At 42.2% G+C, this 21,904-nt stretch overlaps 2 protein-coding genes across 3 annotated transcripts in view; both read left to right on the top strand.

Moving 5' to 3' along the window:
• Positions 1–6,203: 6,203 nt before the first annotated feature.
• LOC129810647 (methyl-CpG-binding domain protein 3-like) lies at positions 6,204–13,272 on the top strand. 2 transcript variants are annotated; one of them, XM_055861378.1, is made up of 7 exons: positions 6,204–6,451; positions 9,454–9,613; positions 9,857–9,994; positions 10,112–10,202; positions 10,488–10,665; positions 10,897–11,040; positions 11,575–13,272. In XM_055861378.1, exons 1-6 carry the CDS (start codon positions 6,438–6,440, stop codon positions 11,033–11,035), a joined length of 720 nt encoding a protein of 239 aa, XP_055717353.1. In that variant the 5' UTR covers positions 6,204–6,437; the 3' UTR covers positions 11,036–11,040; positions 11,575–13,272. The 2 variants fall into 2 exon arrangements, with proteins under 2 accessions (XP_055717353.1, XP_055717352.1); XM_055861377.1 differs by lacking the exon at positions 6,204–6,451 and adding an exon at positions 6,486–7,501.
• A 190-nt stretch (positions 13,273–13,462) lies between these two features.
• Positions 13,463–21,904, top strand: part of LOC129810641 (unconventional myosin-Vb-like) — a 22,358-nt gene continuing 13,916 nt past the window's right edge. Inside the window, exons 1-19 of the mRNA XM_055861356.1 lie at positions 13,463–13,724; positions 14,498–14,608; positions 14,715–14,883; positions 16,223–16,367; positions 16,630–16,786; positions 16,988–17,213; positions 17,331–17,444; positions 17,544–17,656; positions 17,743–18,011; positions 18,130–18,211; positions 18,313–18,453; positions 18,804–18,935; positions 19,048–19,131; positions 19,438–19,587; positions 19,788–19,885; positions 20,136–20,222; positions 20,453–20,779; positions 20,921–21,077; positions 21,531–21,770. Coding sequence (XP_055717331.1) covers positions 13,695–13,724; positions 14,498–14,608; positions 14,715–14,883; positions 16,223–16,367; positions 16,630–16,786; positions 16,988–17,213; positions 17,331–17,444; positions 17,544–17,656; positions 17,743–18,011; positions 18,130–18,211; positions 18,313–18,453; positions 18,804–18,935; positions 19,048–19,131; positions 19,438–19,587; positions 19,788–19,885; positions 20,136–20,222; positions 20,453–20,779; positions 20,921–21,077; positions 21,531–21,770 — 2,832 coding nt within the window. The 5' untranslated portion in view covers positions 13,463–13,694. The remainder of the gene's footprint in view (positions 13,725–14,497; positions 14,609–14,714; positions 14,884–16,222; positions 16,368–16,629; positions 16,787–16,987; positions 17,214–17,330; positions 17,445–17,543; positions 17,657–17,742; positions 18,012–18,129; positions 18,212–18,312; positions 18,454–18,803; positions 18,936–19,047; positions 19,132–19,437; positions 19,588–19,787; positions 19,886–20,135; positions 20,223–20,452; positions 20,780–20,920; positions 21,078–21,530; positions 21,771–21,904) is intronic.

The raw sequence follows: 21,904 nt of genomic DNA, 5'->3' as shown, positions 1-21,904 counted from the left end.
TAGTTACTACAGCCTCAAAGTAAAAATTGGCGTTATCGTAAAAATTCATGAAAACAAACGTTTGCTTTTGGGTCTTAATGTTAGCAGTGTAGTCAATGTTATGATCAGGTTTAGGTTTAAAATCAGATTTTAAGAAATATATACATTTTAGCAATGGTCGGGGTTTATAACTTGTGTGGCTGTGGTAACTAGTGACGACCGTGCTTGAGGGGGAAGGTCAGAATCTTCTTATAGCTCAAACAGTGTTCAGAATGGTGCAAGTGCTAAACAAGTTGATTGGGGCTAAGTACATTGCCATCGCCAGGACGTGGTAAGTTGAAGTCTGTTTATCATTTTGTGAAAATGTATTTAGACTTTTATAAATTAATGCTGACAGGTCCAACGTGTTCTTCCACGACCCATCACTCAGTTAGCTCGCTAACAAGGCAGTGAGCTAGCAAGCGAACGTTAGCTACTATTCTTTGCCGATCTGTGGTCCAAAATAGCTAGCTAGTTAATTTTGTTAACAATATCATGCCTTTGTGTTAATTATGGCCTTATATTTACAAAATCCACCTTGTTGGAGTGTGTTTTACTTTACCCCTCGTCCAAGTCTTTGGTTTGTGTTAGTGTTGCCAGTTGTTTACAACTTGAGCCATGAGTCTTATCTAGCTGGCTTACCCTTAGGGCCCAATCTCCACTTCCTTAACCATGGAGTGGAGTTTAGTTAGCGAGCTTACCCTTGGCCTTGATGTGTGACCGTGTGAGACTGACCCCTTTTTTCGATTTGGTAGGAATTTAGATTCATTGTTGAATCCAACCAAAATAGCCTACACCACCTCAAGTGATCTCTAGGTTGAGTGGTCAAGGGGTTAAATACTGGGGGGTGGGAGGGACTGACTTGACAGCTGTAGTGCAAACTCCTGTAGTAGATACTGGACTTCAAATATCTAATATCTCCCCCCATGTTATCATTTGTCCAGGGTTCCCACAATGGCTGGTTGGGGGTCGGTGGGCGGAGTTGCCCTTGTCTATTTTACAGACTGGAGGCTGATCCTGGACTGGGTGCCCTATATCAACGGCAAGTTCAAGGACGACTAGTCACCTCTATGGATCAGAATGGTAAGTGAACATAAAGTGAGAAAATAATTCTGGTGTGTTTAATTGTGTGTTTATTTCCAAAGCAACTTAACAATCCTTTCAAGCCTGTAGTTGTAGGCTATTGCGTGGCCAACAGATGGCACTGTCCTTAAAATTAGAACTGCCATGTTCGTTGGCAATATTACGACAAAAGTTACTACAAACAAAGAACACTGGGTTTTTTTCTCCCTTGGACATCACTGCACGCTTGATAGAACATCATTAATGTAGTGCACTTTTTTTATGGATGCATGACACTCATCTCATTAGTCAAGAAAACTAAGGACAAATCAAAGTTTATTGGTTGCGTAGACAAGTTATCAGATGTTTTTTAAATGTATTTTTATTCAACCTTCATTTGAACAGGGAAGACATATTGAGACCTCGGTCTCTTTTACAAATGTGCCCTATACAAAAAAAATTAAAATATATGTATACCATTGAAGTTGGAAGTTTACATACACTTAGGTTGGTGTCATTAAAGCTCGTTTTTCAACCACTCCACAAATTTTTTCAGCCAAGACCCCAGAAAACAATTGTAGACCTCCACAAGTTTTGTTCATCCTTGGGAGCAATTTCCAAACGCCTGAAGGTACCACGTTCATCTGTACAAACAATAGTACGCACACATGGGACCACGCAGCCATCATACTGCTCGGGAAGGAGACGCGTTCTGTCTCCTAGAGATGAACGTACCTTGGTGCGAAAGTGCAAATCAATCCCAGAACAACAGCAAAGGATCTTGTGAAGATGCTGGAGGAAGCAGGTACAAAAGTATCTATGTCCACAGTAAAACGAGTCCTATATCGACATAACCTGACTGGCCGCTCAGCAAGGAAGAAGCCACTGCTCCAAAACTGCCATAAAAAGCCAGACTATGGTTTGCAACTGCACATGGGGACAAAGATCGTACTTTTTGGAGAATGTGATGAAAGAAATAACAGCTGAAATAAATCATTCTCTCTACTATTATTCTGACATTTCACATTCTTAAAATAAAGTGGTGATCCTAACTGACCTAAGACAGGGAATTTTTACTAGGATTAAATGTCTGGAATTGTGAAAAACTGAGTTTAAATGTATTTGGTTAAGGTGTATGTAAACTTCTGACTTCAACTGTATATACATACAGTACCAGTCAAAAGTTGACACAGCTACTCATTCCATTTTTTTTTGTGTGTGACTATTTTCTACATTGTACAATAATAGTTAAGACATCAAAACTTTGAAATAACACACATGGAATCATGTAGTAACCATAAAATCTAAATATTTTATATTTGAGATTCTTCAAAGTAGCCACTGTTTGCATTGATGACAGCTTTGCACACTCTTGGCATTCTCTCAACCAGCTTCATGAGGTAGTCCCCTGGAATGCATTTCAATTAACAGCTGTGCCTTGTTAATTTGTGGAATTTCTTTCCTTAATGTATTTGAACCAAGCAGTTGTGTTGTTAGGGGTGGTATACAGAAGATGGCCCTATTTGGTAAAAGACCATGTTCATATTAGGTCAAGAACAGCTCAAATAAGCAAAGAGAAATGACAGTCCATCATTACTTTAAAACGTGAAGGTCAGTCAATTCGGAAAATGTCAAGAACTTTGAACGTTTCTTCAAGTGCAGTCGCAAAAAACATCAAGCGCTATGATGAAACTGGCTCTCATGAGGACCACCACAGGAATGAAAGACCCAGAGTTACCTCTGCTGCCGAGGATAAGTTCATTAGAGTTACCAGCCTCAAAAATTGCAGCCCAAATAAATGCTTCACAGAGTTGAAGTAACAGACACATCACAACATCAACTGTTCAGAGGAGACTGCATGAATCAGGCCTTTGTGGTCAAGTTTCTGCAAAGAAACCATTACTAAAGGACACTAAGAACAAGAGACTTGCTTGGGCCAAGAAACACGAGCAATGGACGTTAGACCGGTGGAATTTTCTGTCCTTTGGTCTGATGAGACAAATTTGTGATTTTTGGTTCCAACCGCAGTGTCTTTGAGATGCAGAGTAGGTGAACGGATGATCTCAACATGTGTGATTCCCACCATAAAGCGGGGGTGCTTTGCTGGTGACACGGTCTGTGATTTATTTTGAATTCAAGGCATACTTAACCAGCATGGCTACCGCAGCGATACGCCATCCCATCTGGTTTGTGCTTAGTGGGACTATCATTTGTTTTTCAACAGGACAATGACCCAAAACACACCTCCAGGCTGTGTAAGGGCTATTTTACCAAGAAGGAGAGTGATGGAGTGCTGCATCAGATGACCTGGCCACAATCACACGACCACAACCCAATTAAGATGGTTTGGGATGAGTTGGACTGCAGAGTGAAGGAAAAACAGCCATCAAGTACTCGGCATATGTGGGAACTCCTTCAAGACTGTTGGAAAAGAATTCCAGGTGAAGCTGGTTGAGAAAAGGCCAAGAGTGTACAAAGCTGTCATTAAGGCAAAGGGTGGCTGCTTTGAATAATATTAAATACATTTTGATTATTTTTTTGGGGGTTACTAGATTATTCCACATGTGTTATGCAATCAATATGTACAGTGACTTCAGAAAGTATTCACACCCCTTGACTTTTTCCACATTTTGTTGTTACAGCCTGAATTTAAAATTGTTAATGTTTTTTTTTTTTTTTTTTACTGGCCTCCGCACAATACCCCATACTGTCAAAGTGGATTCATGTTTTTAGACATTTTGACAAAATGAAAAGCTGAAATGTTTTGAGTCAGTACGTATTCAACCCCTTTGTTATGGCAAGCCTAAAGTTCAGAAGTAAAAATGTGCTTAACAAGTCATATAATAAGTTGCATGGACTGACTGTGATGTTAAAACAGTTAGAGATTCGTGATAGGTGAAAACTGAGGATGGATCAACATTGTAGTTACTCCACAATATTAACCTAATTGACACAGAGTGAAAAGAAGGAAACCGGTACAGAATAAAAATATTCTAAAACATTCATCTCGTTTGCAACAAGGCACTAAAGTAATACTGCAAAAGAATGTGGTAAGGCAATTCACCTTTTGTCCTGAATATAAAGTGTTGTTTGGGACAAATCCAACACATTACTGAGTACCACTCTCCATATTTTCAAGCAAAGTGGTGTCTATATCATGTTATGGGTATGCTTCTAATTGTTAAGAACTGGGGAGTTTTTCGGAATGAGAAAGAAACAGAATGAAGCTAAGCATGGGCAAAATCTTAGAGGAAACCCTGGTTCAGTCAGCTTTCCATCAGACACTGGGAGATGAATTCACCTTTCAGCAGGACAATAACCTAAAACACAAGGCCAAATCTACAGTGGAGTTGCTTACCAAGAAGACAGTGAATGTTCTTGAGTGGCCGAGTTAGACTTGAACATCTCTGGAGAGACCTGAAAATAGCTGTGCAGCGACGCTCCCCATTCTACCTTACAGAGCTTGAGAGGATCTGCAGAAAAGAATGGGAGAAACTCCACAAATACAGGTGTGCCAAGCTTGTAGCGTCATACCCAAGAAGACTCCAGGCTGTAATCGCTGCCAAAGGTGCTTCAACAAAGTACTGAGTAAAGGGTCTGAATACTTGTGATATTTCTGTTGTTGTTTTTTAATACATTTTGCAAAAAAATAAAATAATTTTTTGCTTTATCATTATGGGGTATTGTGTGTAGATTGATTGGGGGGGGGGGATTATTTAATCCATTTTAGATTAAGGCTGTAATGTAATTTTTTTTAAGTCAACTGGTCAGAATACTTTCCGAATGCAAAGTAAATCTACTTGAAAATCTATGGCAGGACCCGAAAAGGGTTTACTAGCAATTGCCAACAACCAATTTCACAGAGCTTGAAGAATTTTGGAAACAACACTGGGCAAATGTTGCACAATCCTAGTGTGGAAAATTCTTAGACTTACCCTGAAAAGTCACAGTTGTAATCACTGCCAAATGGATTTCTACAAAGTATTGACTCACGGGTGTCATTTTCAATACATTGTGCTAAATTTTCTAAAAATATGTTTTCACTTTGTCATTATAGGGTATTGTGTGTAAATGGGGGGGGGGGGGGGGGGGGATATATAATTCATCCATAAAAATATTGAATCAATTTTGAATTCAGGTTGTAACACAACAAAATGTGGAATATGTCAATGGGTGTGAATACTCTCTGAATGCACTTTATATACACCGGATGGATTTACACGATGTACTAGGAATTGTATGTACAGCGGTATATAAATAAATATACGTTGTGTGTACAGTAGTAGAAATATTAGAATGAGCTGTTTACAATACAGTATTTAAATACATAGTATAAAACCCCAGTAACAATGCCCATGGGGCAACAGTAGCGCAGTTTCTGCTGGGGGTTCCAACTTTAAAAACTATTTGTCGTCCCCTAAGGATATGCTAGGGAATGAATAAAGAATTATATTTGTGTAATATTACTGCTAATGACTGGAGTGTTTGTCTGTCTGCAGGACTACGACTTGGAGATGGGCATGGGTGGAATGCTTGCTCTTTCTGCGTTGGCTTAAGTGGGATGACCCGACACAGCTTGTAGGGGTTTGCACAACAGGATGTCATGTTAGCTTGAATGCTGTTATTTAATGTCAATAAATGTCATTTACTTACTGTCTTTGTCGTTATTCTACTACATTCTATTGTGTGAAAGTTATTTTGAGAAGTTCCCAAAAATATTTATTAATGCATGAAGTATTTTACCAATAAATTCAATTGGTTTACAAATGCTTGTAAATATGTTTTATTTTGTTTATTAACATTCCTGGAGTGAAGTTAACGTTCCTACCGCATCAAATAAGAGAAGGCATTATATCCTCCAAATAAGGACATGCTACAACCATTTGAATGGAATTGCAAATAATTGGTTAGTCAGTCACTGAGAGAAACTGGTTATTGGTAAAATATTGTCTGTAAAAATGTATTTGACACTCTACTTTGTCCAACTGAAATACAAAGTGGTATTAGCAACCACGGTTACAGTTTAATGACTCATTTTACGCTTCCTTGCTACATAATACACATGTGGGCTGCTCTGAAGATTCAGAAAGATAGTTACATGTCACATTCCAGTTACTATCATAAAGGACACATTGTCTTGTGTTTCTTGTTGGATACATTGACTATTTGAAACACACAGGGCGACTTTGTTTCAACCCCCCATTGATATCCATGATTAACAATCAGGTTTAATCTGGGGGCGATTCTGTTTTTGCGCGGATGTCTTTCATTTCTCTCGTTGAAGGGGGAGGGGAGTGAAAGGAGGGGAGAAGGGATTTAACACAGACCGAAAGGGAGAAACCTAGATATTATGCGAGATGGACAAAAACGAGTAAGTACCCTACACAAAGTAATACCCATCTATATTTCTGATATTGCTATATTTGACCATAAATGTGTTGTTTTAGGGATGCATTGTTGCTAAATAGTATTTTGTCATCGATGAAAGGTTTTCGTGTGGGAGGCGTTTCGGTGGTCTCGAGTGTATCCGCAAACCATTGAACTGTAGGTAGTGTTCAGGGATTCCAAATTTAGTTACACACTTACTGGTGTTGCAGTTGAACTTTTCTTAATAGCAAACCATTTTTTTCTTAATAGTTCGAGTAATTCGTTTGGTAAGGAATTCGTGAGATAACGAACTACTAATCTAGCTCTAAATAGATAATTGTTTTATACCGAATATTTCAAACAAGTAATGTAATTAATGTAGCCATCTCAACCTATGAAGCTCCTGCCTACTTAGTCCATTCATAAAAAGCATTATGTAAACGAATGAATGACAAGTGATTTTGTCGTGATAAAAAGGACTCACGGCGTTCTCGAATTTTACCTATGTGAAACTTTGCCTGAATAATCTCCTTTGTTGATTTTGTGAAATCATATTGGTAATGTATACATACTTTGGCGATAGGCTACATTATAATGCTCTATTATAATGCTCTACTTTTGGAGCGTTCGCGTAGGCTACCGCGCGCGTCAAATCAATGATTTTTCGGATCGGGATTCAATAATGCAATGTTGGCGACGGTCCAATGTATTGCGGATGTAGCCCTCATTGCCCTCTCGAGGCAGGCAGTGATATGGCTAAAGGTTACGGCGGAGCGATATGCTGTAGTCTACGACAAAGAGCTGCGATAAATCGGGAGGGAGATCCCATGAATAGTGTTTGAGCCCTATGTCACTAATGGACGGAGTCATTGTATAAAACACGAAATGTAACCCCAAATATAAAAAGCTAGCAAAGAGAATCACTGAACACTTCACAGGAGAACATGGAGAAGAAAAGGTGGGAATGCTTGGCTCTCCCCAAGGGCTGGCAGATCGAAGAAGTGACCAGAAAGTCGGGTTTGTCTGCGGGAAAAAGCGATGTCTATTATTTTAGGTAACGTTACTGAGAAAGAGGAGGGTGTTCTCATGCAAATGTAGTCTACGGGCGGTATTACAAGGGGGTTGGGGCTCTGGGTTCACTTGGAGGGGGGTGACCTGGAGACAGAAAGTCGGGGAGGGGAGTAGCCGATATTACTGTTCTATTTGTGGCATCAGGGTAACTAGGCCACCTCTCACAGTGTAGTTCTACATAATTGTTGGATAAGGATCTTGGTAATCACTGTTTAGCCTATGTAGGCCTAAGAACCTGTCAACCTAGTCCAACAGAGTTAGGTTATGTGAATGATTGCATTACAAATAGCCTAGCCTGATTTAAAGTCCTTACAATAGCCTTATCATTTTTATTTGACCAGAGGAACTAACTATTAAATAGTCGACTAGCCGATTGTTTAATAGCCACAGAGGAACAAACATGAAACCACACGTTCTTTTTTAGGCTAGGTGAGGAGGAGCGGGGGAGGCGGGTCGATTGTATAGTTTGTGGTAGGCTACCTTATACCGCATTTTGATTCTGTGGTGTGATGCACGCACCTTATTTTCAAGTTAATTGTCTCAATTTATGATGTTGAAAACAAGTGCAAGATTTTTTGCATTAATTATCAGCAAGCACGGATGTTTCCATAGTTTGGTCAATCATACAAAGTTTTAAATGTTTTAGAAAATCGTAATGCATCAAAATAAACAGTGCATCAATAGGCTACGTATTTGAGATATAACTGGTTATAATAGCAGAATATGCATTTCTATTGCTGATTTATCAACGTCTTTGTCCACGGATTAAGATCTAGATGAAATGGGCCCTGTCGTTATGCTGACAACTAACTAGGCAGTAGAAGGCGACCGACCACCCGCTACACAATTAATTGGGAAACGATGTTTCCAATCGAATGTTCGAAATGTTGCAATATTTATTGCTCTTGATTGCCCAGTTACATTGTATCCCAATAGGTCATTTATCTGAAACTATTGTAAACGTTTAATGGTGAATTGGTTATACATTTGGGAATATACAATACAATACATTAACATGTATTCTACTGCTTAAATAGTTTATTATACAATTACACAAAACATTGGTAAATTGTTTTGTTGTTAAATAAATAAAATGCTTATGCAAAGACTCATTGTTTACACATTAATTCCATATGAATAATCTGTGAATAGTAAATCCTTGGCTGTGTTGGTTCTTGCATGATATCTTGTTTTACATCTACTCTTCATGTCTCCAGTTTTTTTTCCCAGCTTAACTTGTTTGTTGCAGAATCTGGGTGTCTGTCTCTGTCTGTTTGCAGCTTTTCTGATCTACAGGTAACTGTAGATAAAGGAAAAATAAAATAAAGGAAACCTGAACATAAATTGTCTTAATAGGGCGTAGGGCCACCATGAGCCAGAACCACTTCAATGCACTATGGCATAGATTTTAAGTGCCTGGAACTCTATTAGAGGGACGCGATGCCATTCTTCCACAATAAATAACACCTTTGGTGTTTTCTTGACGGTGGTGGAAAATGCTGTCTCAGGCGTCGCTCTAGAATCTCCCATAAGTGTTCAATTGGGCTCAGTTCTGGTGACTGAGACTGCCATGGCATATGGCTTAAATCGTTTTCATGCTCATCAAACCATTGAGTGACCACTCGTCCCCTGTGGATGGGGGCATTGTCATGCTATGGGGGCATAGCCATGGTAGCCAAAATAATGGCCTGTCCAACATTTTTACACATGACCCTAAGCATTATGGGATGTTAATTGCTTAATTAACTCAGGAACCACAACTGTGTGTAGCACCTTCTTTCAATATACTTTATATCCCTCCCTTTATATCCCTCAAGTGTTTCCATTATTTTGTCAGTTACCTTACATCTATCTCTCTACATTTCCCCTCTTGCTAGCCCCTGGTCAGTTGTCCATAGCCTAACACTATTGTCTGTTGTTTCCCCCCACACCTAGTCCAACCGGGAAGAAGTTTCGGAGCAAGCCTCAGCTGGCTCGTTACCTTGGCAACCAGATGGACCTCGGCTCCTTCGACTTCCGCACGGGGAAGATGCTCATGAATAAACTGAACAAGAACAGGCAGAGACTGCGCTATGACAACAACAATCAGACCAAGGTGAGAGGGTTGTCTTCTGAAGTAATATTTCTAGACACTTTGGACAAACTCTTCTCAATGACGGCACCCTTATTCGCTGTCAAACCAGCCGTTAGAAGAAAAAATGAATGCAGAATAACGTGTTTCAAGACTTTTCTCCCAGGTGCTAAGGATAACCCACATATCTAGTATTTCAGAAACAGCACTGTGGCAACATAGTGTTGGTTGTCACTGTCGACTAATGTTTCTTTGTGTGTCTTCAAGGGCAAGCCAGACCTGAACACATCACTCCCCGTCAGACAGACTGCTTCCATCTTTAAGCAACCTGTCACCAAGGTTACCAACCACCCCAACAACAAAGTCAAGACAGATCCACAGAAAGCCGTCGACCAGCCGAGACAGGTAAACACAGCCATTAGCCTGTCTGCTATGTAATGTAAACTACAGCAATTAGTTGAAGATAATTTTGACTAATGAGACCAAATCTAAATCCATTTGTATTTGTGGGTTTTTTCACAGCTTTTCTGGGAGAAGAAGCTTGGTGGTCTCGATGCCTTTGACATCGCAGAGGAGCTAGTGAAGACAATGGACCTGCCTAAAGGTCTTCAAGGTAAGAGTCCCGTGTGGCTATGCTCAACCAACTGGGGTCCTGTGTGACTCAGTTGGTAGAGCAAGGCGCTTGCAGCCCCAGGTTTGTGGGTTTGATTCCCACAGGGGACCAGTACGGGTAAAATTTATGAAAATGTATGCACTCACTACTGTAAGTCGAATAAGAGCGTCTGCTAAATGAATGAAATGTAAATGTAAGAGAGAGAGCCAAGTATGATCCCCATTTCCTGTTATTTTTTTAATGTCTTCTCGCTACTGGGATTGTGAACAGCTGTCTGTCTTCTAGGAGTTGGACCTGGATGTACAGACAAGACTCTACTGTCAGCGATAGCCAGTGCCCTGCACACCAGTGCAGCCCCCATCACCGGTCAGCTGTCTGCAGCCGTGGAGAAGAACCCAGGGGTGTGGCTCAACACATCGCAGCCCCTTTGCAAGGCCTTCATTGTCACTGACGAGGACATCAGGTAGGCTACACACAGGAGTGTACACTATATCCATGGAGTCCTATCGGTGCTGAAAGTAATGGCACCTGTTAATTTCTGATGTCATTTAATGAATGTATAAATTGAATAACTGAATACATTAATGGAATTGTATTTGAACATTATGACACAATGCTGATTTTCCTTTGCTATTTTCATCTCAGTCCATATCTCTAAATGCTTTGGTGTGTTATCTGCTCATGGTGAGTGCAGGAAGCAGGAGGAGCTGGTGTACAGTGTGAGGAAGAAGCTGGAGGAGGCTCTAATGGCGGACATGTTGGCTCATGTGGAGGAAGCAGCCAGCGAGGGCGACTCACTCGAGGAGGACAACGACGACATGGAGACTGTATAGCAGAGGTAGGCTACTGTTCAAAGGTGTCAGTATTGTTGAAAGATGGGAGAGATGGAGACCCGTACAGTGTCAAAAGAGGAATAAATCCAAAACTGAGGCTTCAATATAGATGTTTGACTCTGATGATGGCTTGATGCTGAAACGTTTAATATCTGCACAATGAACAATCATGATGCCCAATAAAACCTCTATTTGTGTATTTAAGCCTCAGTTTTGTATGTATTCCTCTTTTTATATATTTTTTACAGTGTGTATGTCTCTATCTCTTCCAGTATTCTCATTTTGATACCTACGCTCCTGGAACAGACACTATTTGGTTTAAAAAAACTTTAAAGTTGGTTGACGGCCTCCTTTTGTTGAAAATAAAATTGTGAGGGTTGTTCAGGCTCGTACAGCATTTATGGTTTCTCAATAGATGTCAGTGTTTTAATTTCAGAGCTGCGAAGCGTTACCACCCAAGGGATGACACATTTATAATATGATTTACTGTCTGTTTGTTTTGTATTTCAACAAATCTCTTCCTCTCTCCTCTCTTCCAGGGTGATGGGGAGTTAGAGTAGTTTGGATGGGTTTTTCAACACCTTATCACAGGACCATGAAACAGGAACCCTGTACCAATCCAACCAAAAGAACTGCCCATTTTCCACCTACTACCCCTCTGAAGCTCTACCTACCTACCACCCACCTCGCCCGCTGGTTGGGCTCTTCTGGCTCCAGTGTTAAGAAAGGACTTGGACTGAGCCATTCTGAATCAAATCATTTAGCTAATAATCAATCTTTCTTTTGAAAAAGAGAGCATCAAATAACTTTTTGACAGCACATAGTGAAAGGAGAGCGATTTACATACAGTATGACAAATTCAGTGTTCAATGATGTAGTTTTATTTTTTACAAGACATTGTATGAATTTTCTGAATATGAGTTATATGTTGTGACAATCATGTCACCCCCCCCCCAAAAACCTACTTTTTAAATGTATTTGGAGATTTTCAATTAGTAGTGAATGCTGTTTTTCTTTCTGGGTTTCTAATGCACTCCACGGGGATCGATGGACCATAGTGTAAGGGCACTTTGGTACAGTTTATAGGGCTATGTGAGAGAGGCTTTGATGAGAGGGAACAATATAGTTGCCCAAATGATGCACTCTAAAGCATGTCTTATAGTCACAGGACAGAGAATTAGTGAAAAATGATTGAATCGTGTTCTCAAGGAAATATCCTTGTCTTTGTAATGTAGTCCATTCAAACCCCTTACCAAGTATTGACCAAAGATGGTTCATGTCATTTTTGGAAAGTCTTACAGTATTCTACTGTAGTTCTTTTGTTATAGCATCAAATTCAGCTTCTCAATAGCTAGTGATGTTTCCACATGACACTGAGTTATGAGTGAAGTCATACTGTACATTGTTAAAATGGGTACAATGGTGTAGAAGTGACTTGGACCCTTCTCTCCTGCATTGTGTAGATTTGATTCATTTTAACACTCATTGTGCTCACTGAAGTTGTTGGTTTAACGTTGCTGTTTCTAGCCAATGCATGTTTGTCCCATGGCCATGCTTTTTTAAATGTTTCCAATAATGGGTCAAAGCCATCACAACACTTGCTGCCTCCATTATCTTGTGCACTGGGTGCCAGACAGAGTAAACTAAGCAGATTTTGTTTGAATAAAGATTAAGGGCTGGACTCAATCTGTATCGTGGAAGATCTGTGTTAAATTTGAAGGTAATTTTTCGACATTCCGTCGACATATGCAGCGTTTACCGTGAATGTAGTCTTTTAAATGCCTTTTTGGGCCGGCAGGTAGCCTAGTGGTTAGAGCGTTGGCCCAGTAACCGAAAGGTTGCTGGATCGAATCCCCAAGCTGACAAGGTAAGAATCTGTCATTCTGCCCCTGGACAAGGCAGTGAACCCACTGAACCCATAAGGCAGTGAGCCCACCTAGGCCTTCATTGTAAATTAAGAATTTGTTCTTTAACTGATTTGCCTAGATAAATAAAGATTAGGGTTTATTTTATTATGTTTTTTTTAAATATTGAGCTATAGCGTGGATTTTCCACAATGTAGATTAAATCCAGCCCAAAGATTCTCAGTGTTGAGAAAACGAATTGCGCTTTGTACATATACCCACAAAGTTTGATATATGTTTGAATTGTCAAGCTCAATGAGATCCCTATCCAACATCAGCAGGCTGAACTGAATTTTATGTTACTGAATAAAATGTATCGGTATATCAACAGAATACGGTTTAATTTTTCCTTTGTCAGTTTTTGTCTCTTTTGATGAGCCATACTTGATACTTCCTTGTCTTGTATCTTCTGAATACTACAGGAGTTTAACAGTGCTGAGAAGGCAACCACAGCTTGGGGTTAACTGCTGCGGTGAATGAGACCGTTGAAGAGAAGTGCTTGTAAATCCTTCTATCTCAATCACCTCCTCGAGATTAACAGTTAACCTGACTGCTGCCTCTCAGGGGTTTTCATGTCACTGTCAAACAGAACAAAGTGCAAAGGGACAGAGCGGTGCTTGAACACACTCATAGGGGAGGAGGACACAAACTATCTCAGAGAGGATACCCTTGTTGCCTTTTTGAGAAATTTAGGAGACCCCTTCTGAAATTGGTCAGGGTTTTTGCAGGCAGAGGGTTCATATCTGGAAAAGATTATGATTGGAACTATGGAGTTGTACGCTAAGGTAAGTGTTTGAGCCTGTATGTCTGAATAGCAGAGTAGACTTCCTTCTTTTTTGACAGTTTATTTTCAATGAAGTCATAGTTTATCCAGAGGGTTAAGTACCTTGCCCAAAGGTAGGCACATTGACAGATTGTTCTAGTTGGCTCTGGGATTTGTTTTCTTCTAGTTGGCTCTGGGATTCAACCAGCAACCTTTCAGTTACTGGCCTAACACTGAACCACTAGACTACCTTTTGTATGTAACACGAGGGCATAATCTTAGTAATAGAGATGTAATAGTTGGAAATGCTTTAAATGCCCATGCTCAAGGAACTAGACTCTTCTAGCAATGACACACACAATATCATATTGCACAGGAAGTATTGTGTGTTGAGCCAAGAGGTTGCCATCACTGGGATAGATCTGCGAGAACATAATGAGTAATCCAAGATGAGACAGAGAGGGATGACGGACGTTAATTCTTAACGACATTTAGGGTGTTTTATGCTGATGGACGACAAATGTCTTGCTTGGGTGGGACCTGGCAGTAAAAGGCACACAGAGTAATAACAGACTTTAGAGCAGTAGAACAGATAGTGTCCTGTGTGATGTAATACTATCCTCTACAGCTGTGTTTTTGGCCAACTGGCAGTTGGGCCTGTCCACCTGGTGTGAAAGTGATACAGCAAAGGGTGTTGGTCATTAGTACAGGAAATCCCCCTCAATGCATGCTCACTTTTTCACTGGGTTTCTTCAAAGAGCTCAACGTTTGTGATAACGTTTATTTCTGTAACAGGGTGCCAGTGTGTGGGTACCTGATCCAGAGGCAGTGTGGGTATCAGCCAAGCTCCTCAAGGACTACAACCTTGGAGATGAGAATGTGGTGCTGCAGATCAGCGATGGCAGGGTGACACACTCACACACAGTCAAGAGCTGGCATACTGTAGATGTATTGTTAGTCGCTCTGGATAAGCATTTGATAATGACAAATATTGAATGTGCCACCCCTCTAGGAGGTGCAGTACCCAGTGGTGCCACCCTCTGGCCTCCCCCCTCTGGCGAACCCTGATATTCTGGAGGGGGAGAATGACCTCACTGCTCTCAGCTTCCTACACGAGCCTGCTGTTCTACACAACCTGAGAGTCCGATTCCTGGACTACAGCAGTATCTACACCTACTGTGGTAAGGAACAGAGAGAGACGGAGAGAGAGCCAGAAAGAGATTGTGGGTGGAGGTCTTTCTTCAGATGCTGTTTTGCCAGTGGACAGATATATGCAGCTCCTGTGTGCTCCTGCTTTTATGATTATAACCTCATAATCCCATCTTTACTAGGTGTAAAGTTCACAGGGACATGGCCTCCTCTCTTTGGCTTCATACAAATTGGTTCTCAATAAGATGCTAAATAAACATTAACCTGAGAACACATGCATCTTATGTGATTGCTGTGATATGTTGCAGACATAAACAATAATCAAAGCAGTTTTGATATATAAAAAGTCACAGGAAAAATAATATTAATATCTTGTATTCTTACAGATTCCTTTTATTCGATTAATAACACTGTCCTTTACAGTGGTGGAAAAAGTACCCAATTGTCATACTTGAGTGAAATTAAAGATACATTAATTGTCACGCCCTGACCATAGAGAGCCCTTGTTTCTCTATGGTGTAGTAGGTCAGGGCGTGACTGGGGGTATTCTAGTTTATTATTTCTATGTGGTGTTCTAGTTTATTTTTCTATGTTGGTGATTTGTATGGTTCCCAATTAGAGGCAGCTGGTAATCGTTGTCTCTAATTGGGGATCATATTTAGGTAGCATTTTTCCCACCTGTGTTTGTGGGATATTGTTTTGTGTTTTGTGCATGTGCACCACGTAGTCACGTTTCGTTGTTAGTTTATTGATTTATTGTTTTGTTTTTGCTAAGTTTTACTTTATAATAAATATGTGGAACTCAACATCCACTGCTCCTTGGTCCGTCTCCACACGTACGTGACATTAATAGAAAATGACTCAAGTAAAAGTGAAAGTCGCCCAATAAAATACTACTTGAGTGAAAGTCTAAAAGTATTTGATTATAAATATACTTAAGAATCAAAAGTAAATGTTTAAATCATTTCAAATTCCTTATAGTAAGCAAACCAAACAGCCCGATCTTGGTTTTTTAATTTACGGATAGCCAGGAGCACGCTCCAACACTCAGACATAATTTACAAACAAAGCATGTTGGTTTAGTGAGTCTGCCAGATCAAAGCCAGTAGGGATGACCAGGGATGTTCTCTATAAGTGTGTGAATTGGACAATTTTCCTGTCCTGCTAAGCATTCAAAATGTAACGAGTACTTTTGGTTGTCACGGAAATGTCTGGAGTAAAAAGTACATTATACAATGTAGTGGACTAAATGTAAAAGTTGTCAAAAATATAGATAGTATAGTACAGATACCCCGAAAAACTACTTAAATAATACTTTAATGTATTTTTACTTAAGTAATTTAAACCATTCACACCAACTGCTCATTCCAGGGATTGTGTTGGTGGCCCTCAACCCGTATGACCAGCTGCCCATCTATGGAGAGGAAGTGATCGATGCCTACAGTGGGCAGGACATGGCTGACATGGAGCCTCACATCTTCTCTGTGGCAGAAGAGGCCTACCGCACCATGACCAGGTCAGGGGTTAAAGGTCAAGGGCCAGGGGTCACCCTAGTCTTTGGTCTCCATTTTATATGCCCTTTGTTACCTCAAAACACTGTCGTTTTGACTGCTCCTTGGGGGGTTGGGCCAGGGTTGTTGTTCTTTGTAAAGAGCTCTATACAGATAAAATAGCCGTGACACGAGAGAGCCTTTTATCAGATCTCTTTAGTTGCCCTGTGTGACAAATAGCTCTGTAAATGACAAGATTATTAAGAGGGTAGTTGTCTATGTATGCAGGGAGGAGAAGAACCAGTCCATTATAATCAGTGGGGAATCTGGAGCAGGGAAAACAGTCTCTGCTAAGTTCACCATGCGCTACTTTGCTGTGGTGGGGGGAGCAGCCCAGCAGACCAGTGTGGAGGAGAGAGTACTGGCCTCCAACCCCATCATGGAGGTACTGACATGTGGGTGAATGAGTACTCTTAACCTGCAATGCGGTTCACGCACATTTTTTTTTTGAAGAGTGTGATTTTGGAAAAAGCATGTATTTTGCATATAAAAAATTTGTACTGTATTATATCAGTATTCAGTTGTAAAGGTAATAGCTAAAACAGTGTAATGTATCATATTTGTAATTCTTTCCTTTACTCTTTAGTCCATTGGGAATGCTAAGACTACACGCAATGACAACAGTAGCCGGTTTGGGAAGTACATTGAGATCGGCTTCGGACGGAAGGGAGATATCATTGGGGCCAACATGAGGACGTACCTGCTGGAGAAGTCTCGAGTCGTCTTCCAGGCGTCACAGGAGAGAAACTACCACATCTTCTACCAGCTGTGTGCTTCTAGAGACCTGCCAGAGATGAGAGTCCTCAAACTGGGTGAGACTGGACCACACTGTATTCAGGAACTTATTACAACGTCAACAGCAGGGAACCAATGAGCGTCAATGGGTCTAGCAGTGTATTTCAGAATGTGTTCATTATGTGTTTCTGCAGGTGGTGCGGAAACGTTCCGCTACACGAACCAAGGAGGGCAAGATTCCATGCAGATCCCAGGCACTGATGATGTAGTAGATCTGGAGCGCACTCGCAATGCTTTCACCATTCTGGGTATACAGCTTCTATATTAAACACGTCTATGCTAACATGTTTACTCTGACTGTAGTGGTATGCAGTTTGAACATGCCTGTGTTGTGCGTACTCCTCCAGGTGTGCCTCCTGACCAGCAGATGGAGCTCTTCAGGATCCTTGCAGCTGTTCTGCACCTGGGCAATGTCAACATCCAGGCCAGTGGGAGAGGTGGTGATCGAAGTTACATTGATGTAAGACTTTTTGTTTTTTCTTACATTTTTGTCCAGTATTTCCCTGAAACTCTCTCACATAATTTGTTAAAATATTCCATAACCAGGGGGAGGAGCATTCCCTGTCGGTGTTCTCCAAGCTGCTGGGGGTGGAGCGGACCCAGATGGCCCACTGGCTGTGCCACCGCAGGCTGGCAGTAGGGGGAGAGATGCTGGTCAAGCCCATGCCTGGTCAGCAGTCCCTAGAGGCCCGGGATGCCCTGGCCAAGCATGTGTATGGTCAGCTGTTCACCTGGACAGTGACCCGGCTAAACTCAGCCCTCCGAGCCCAGAGCGAGCAGCCCAAGTCATTTATTGGGGTGCTGGACATCTATGGGTGAGTAGAAAGGGCAGGGGGTCACACTTTAGACAAAGTTGTTGTTATACCTGTAATTACGGTAATGACTGTAGTAACAACGTGTTGATTTCCCTTTTTGTCCATTTCTCTTTGGCAGGTTTGAGACGTTTGAAAGGAACAGTTTTGAACAGTTCTGTATAAATTACGCCAATGAGAAAGTGCAGCAGCAATTCAACAGGGTGAGTCACCAAGTGTGTGGGGTTAGACATCTATATGAACGTGTTATCCTCATGTCCCCTCGGTAACCCTTGGTCTCCCTCTCCTCCCCTCACCCATGCAGCACGTGTTCCAGTTGGAGCAGGAGGAGTATGTCCGCGAGGAGCTGCCGTGGAGCAGGATAGAGTTCAGTGATAACCAGCCGTGCATCACTCTCATCGAGGGACAGCTGGGCCTGCTCGACCTGCTGGATGAGGAGTGCAGGGTCAGTCAGTCACAGTCCTGGTTTCTATCAAGACCACATTGTGTTGTGTCTGCTTTGTGTTCATGTGTCCAAACCGGTTTGAAATACAATAAGTACATGTACTCAGGATATGCTGTGCTTCTAAATCATCACTGAGTGCACTGACAAGCCATGAACGCCTTGTGATGGATTTGATCCCCCACAATTTCAAAAAAAGATGTATATGTAAAACAAAAGCAAGTCCTGCCAGAAAAATAATTATCCTATTAAAAGTCAAACTTCAAAGTATTTATATAAAAAACAGAAGATTTATCAAATGTACATTGATCCAGAAAAACCTTACCTCCCATGGTGTCTGTTTCCTTGATCAGATGCCCAAAGGTTCAGAGGAGAGCTGGGCTAGGAAGCTGTATGATCAGCATCAGAGAAACAGCCCCAGTCCACACTTCCGCAAACCTCGAATGTCCAACACTGCCTTCATCATCCTGCACTTTGCTGACATGGTGAGCTAGTTATATTAGCCAGAGTATATTAGATGCCTCAGTTTGACCTGTTTACAGAATGTGCTGGTTGCGGTAAAGTATTTGACTTAAACTTTCTTCTTTTGTTTGTCAGGTCCAATATGAATGTGATGGGTTTTTAGACAAGAACCGGGACACAGTTTTTGAGGAACCCATCAACATCCTAAGAGCCAGTCAGGTATCACCTGTCAATGTTTTAAATTACAACTATGATGATCTGCATTCACACAGTGAGGATCTGCAGCTTCCCCTGTCAGAAGTCTTGGCTCACTTTTCTTACCTCCCTGTCAGTTTTGAGTGCATCTGAAGAGTAGAGGAATTTGAGGGAGGCTCACTGAGGAACCAGATTTCAGCTGTCCACTTTTGTCAGACTGGGGTGAAATCTAGGCTGAGATCAAGATCCTAGGGTGAAATGGAGGACAGTAGAGGGAGAGATTAATCCTTTTTAACCTACTGTAACCCGGTCTGTCTGTCTCTCCGTCAGTCTGAGCTGGTGTCTGAGCTGTTCCAGCAGAAGCCAGTAGGGGGCAGTATGTCCATCTCAGGGGGGAAGTCCTCTCTGCCCAATGGCAGTCTGCGCTCTGGCCCTGGGAAGAGAGCTCAGCGGGAACACAAACTCACTGTGGGCTTCCAGGTACTATATGTCTCCCCCTGCTGTGGCCAAGCAACAACATTCATTTCCAGCTTTTAACAGTTGACAGAATGTATTTGTTTTCTTGCTGCCATATAATGTCTGTATTACTTCATCCATGGCTCGTTGCATGTTGTTGTATGTTCTATGGACTGTAGGACAGGAGTGTGAGTTTGTGTGTTCCTCCATGTTTCTTCAAACAGTTCCGTCAGTCTCTGCAGCTGCTGATGGACACTCTGAACAGTACCACCCCCCACTACATCCGCTGTATTAAGCCCAATGACCTCAAAGAGCCTTTTATGTGAGTCAGACCCCTGTACTCCAGCCATGTGTGTGTGTGTGTGTGTGTGTTTGTGGTGGGGGAGGCGTGTGTGTGCGGTGTGTTTAACAGTGTGTATAATGTGTGTATTATGTGGAGAGAGGTGATCAACAGTATGTTATCTGTGTTTGTTGGGTGTGTATTATGTGTTGCGTTGTGTGTATAATATCAATATTGTCAGTAGGGGTGTGTGTGTGTGTGTGCAGCGTGTTAAGCAGATTTCTCCTCTCAGGTTTGACCCTAAAAGGGCCGTCCAGCAGCTGCGCGCCTGTGGGGTGCTAGAGACCATACGCATCAGTGCTGCAGGCTACCCATCCAGGTACACAGCACATTTAACATCAGCTTCACCTTTGGAATATTCACAGATAAACCCATCACATATACAGAAAACTGATGCACAGTAGCATAGTTATTTCACCGATGCAGAACACTGTATCTGTCCTGTAGCCACCAACATCTATGAAAAACGCACAATTAAAGATCTCAAGAGTATTTGTACTCACTCTGTGAAAATGTGTCCCTCTCTTCCTTCCACCATCTTGGTCCCAGGTGGACCTATGCAGAGTTCTTCAGCCGGTACCGGGTGCTGCTGCGAGGGGGTGAGGTTCAGACCCAGGAACAGATCCAGGCGTCGTGCCAGAGGGCCCTGCCGGAGCTCATTCCAGACCCAGAGCAGTATTGCTTTGGGAAGACCAAGGTGTTCTTCCGTGCTGGGCAGGTGGCTCTGCTGGAGAGGCTGAGGGCAGAGAGACTGAGGGCGGCCGGGGTGATCATCCAGAGCTGGGTCAGAGGCTGGCTGGGCCGCAGGCGATACATCAAGACCCGCTGGGCAACACTCACCATCCAGAGATACACAAGAGGAGCCCTGTCTAGGCGGTGAGAGCAGAATGACTGTGGCACAAAAGCACGTCAATCTGCTTTACACTTTATACTGTCATATAGTACAGTGTGTCTCAGCAGTAGGCTACCTACATTTGTCCAACTATTTAAGCGACTGTTCTGTTCTGTGTGATCTAGGCTGGCAGACCTTCTGCGCTACACCAAGGCAGCGCTGGTCATCCAGAAGACATACCGTATGGTGGCGATAAGACAGATGTTTCTGATGATCCGCGAGGCCACCGTCACTATCCAGGCTTTCACCAGGGGCTCGCTGGCACGACGCCAATACAGACTGGTGAGGAAACGCTGGCACAAAGGGCCCAGATTTTTTTTATCAATGCATGTAATGTTTTTTCTTTTACAGCTTTAATATAAAATGCATTTCATACATGTAAAAACTTAAACCTCCAGAGATAAGTCAAGGCAGGGCTCCAGCCCCAGGAACTATTCCTCAGTAATATCAGATCCAGATTCTAGACTATCCTGATACATTGAGTGTACACGTCCCCTTTTGCCCTCAGAACAGGCTTAAAATCCTTCTTTAACCCGTCTCTTCCCCTTCATCTACACTGATTGAAGTGGACTTAACAGGTGACATCAATAAGGGATCATAGCTTTCACTTGGATTCACCTGGTCAGTCTATGTCATGGGAAGAGGAGGTGTTCCTAATGTTTTGTACACTCAGTGTCCTTAATCATAACTGTGTGCAATAATATAATGCATCTCTTCTATCCTCTCCCTCCACAGGTGGTGGCAGAGCGGGCTGCGGTGCTGCTCCAGTCTGCAGTGCGTGGCTGGCTGGCCCGCCTTGCTTACAGGAGGGTGAGGGCAGCCATAGTGTTGATGCAGTGTTGTGTGAGGCGGCGGGCAGCCAGGAGGGAGCTGCTGAAGCTGAAGGCAGAGGCTCGCTCGGTGGAGAAGTTCAGAGAACTCAACAAGGGCATGGAGGTCAAACTGATGCAGCTGCAGCTCAGGGCCGACCAGAAGGTGAGATGCTGGGGTCATGGAAGGTGGTGAGAAAGGATGGGTGGATGTGTAGAAGGGTGGAGAAGCCTGAGAAGGGGATGTTAAGGGAGCTTAGAAGAAGATGGGTAGAGGAGACCAGGTGCTTCTAGGGGGCT

This window comes from Salvelinus fontinalis, chromosome 14 (genome assembly GCF_029448725.1).
Source record: "Salvelinus fontinalis isolate EN_2023a chromosome 14, ASM2944872v1, whole genome shotgun sequence".
Taxonomy (NCBI): Eukaryota; Metazoa; Chordata; class Actinopteri; order Salmoniformes; family Salmonidae; genus Salvelinus; species Salvelinus fontinalis.
Note: the sequence above shows the minus strand (reverse complement) of the source record. Positions and strands in the feature narration are given on the sequence as shown.

Bases quoted from the DNA above. Each gene is read 5' to 3' on its own strand.
- LOC129810647 (XM_055861377.1), top strand. From the start codon at position 7,392: ATGGAGAAGAAAAGGTGGGAATGCTTGGCTCTCCCCAAGGGCTGGCAG. The intron at 10,203-10,487 runs GTAAGAGTCCCG...TCTGTCTTCTAG, and splicing joins CCTGCCTAAAGGTCTTCAAG to GAGTTGGACCTGGATGTACA. The intron at 10,666-10,896 runs GTAGGCTACACA...TGGTGAGTGCAG, and splicing joins GTCACTGACGAGGACATCAG to GAAGCAGGAGGAGCTGGTGT.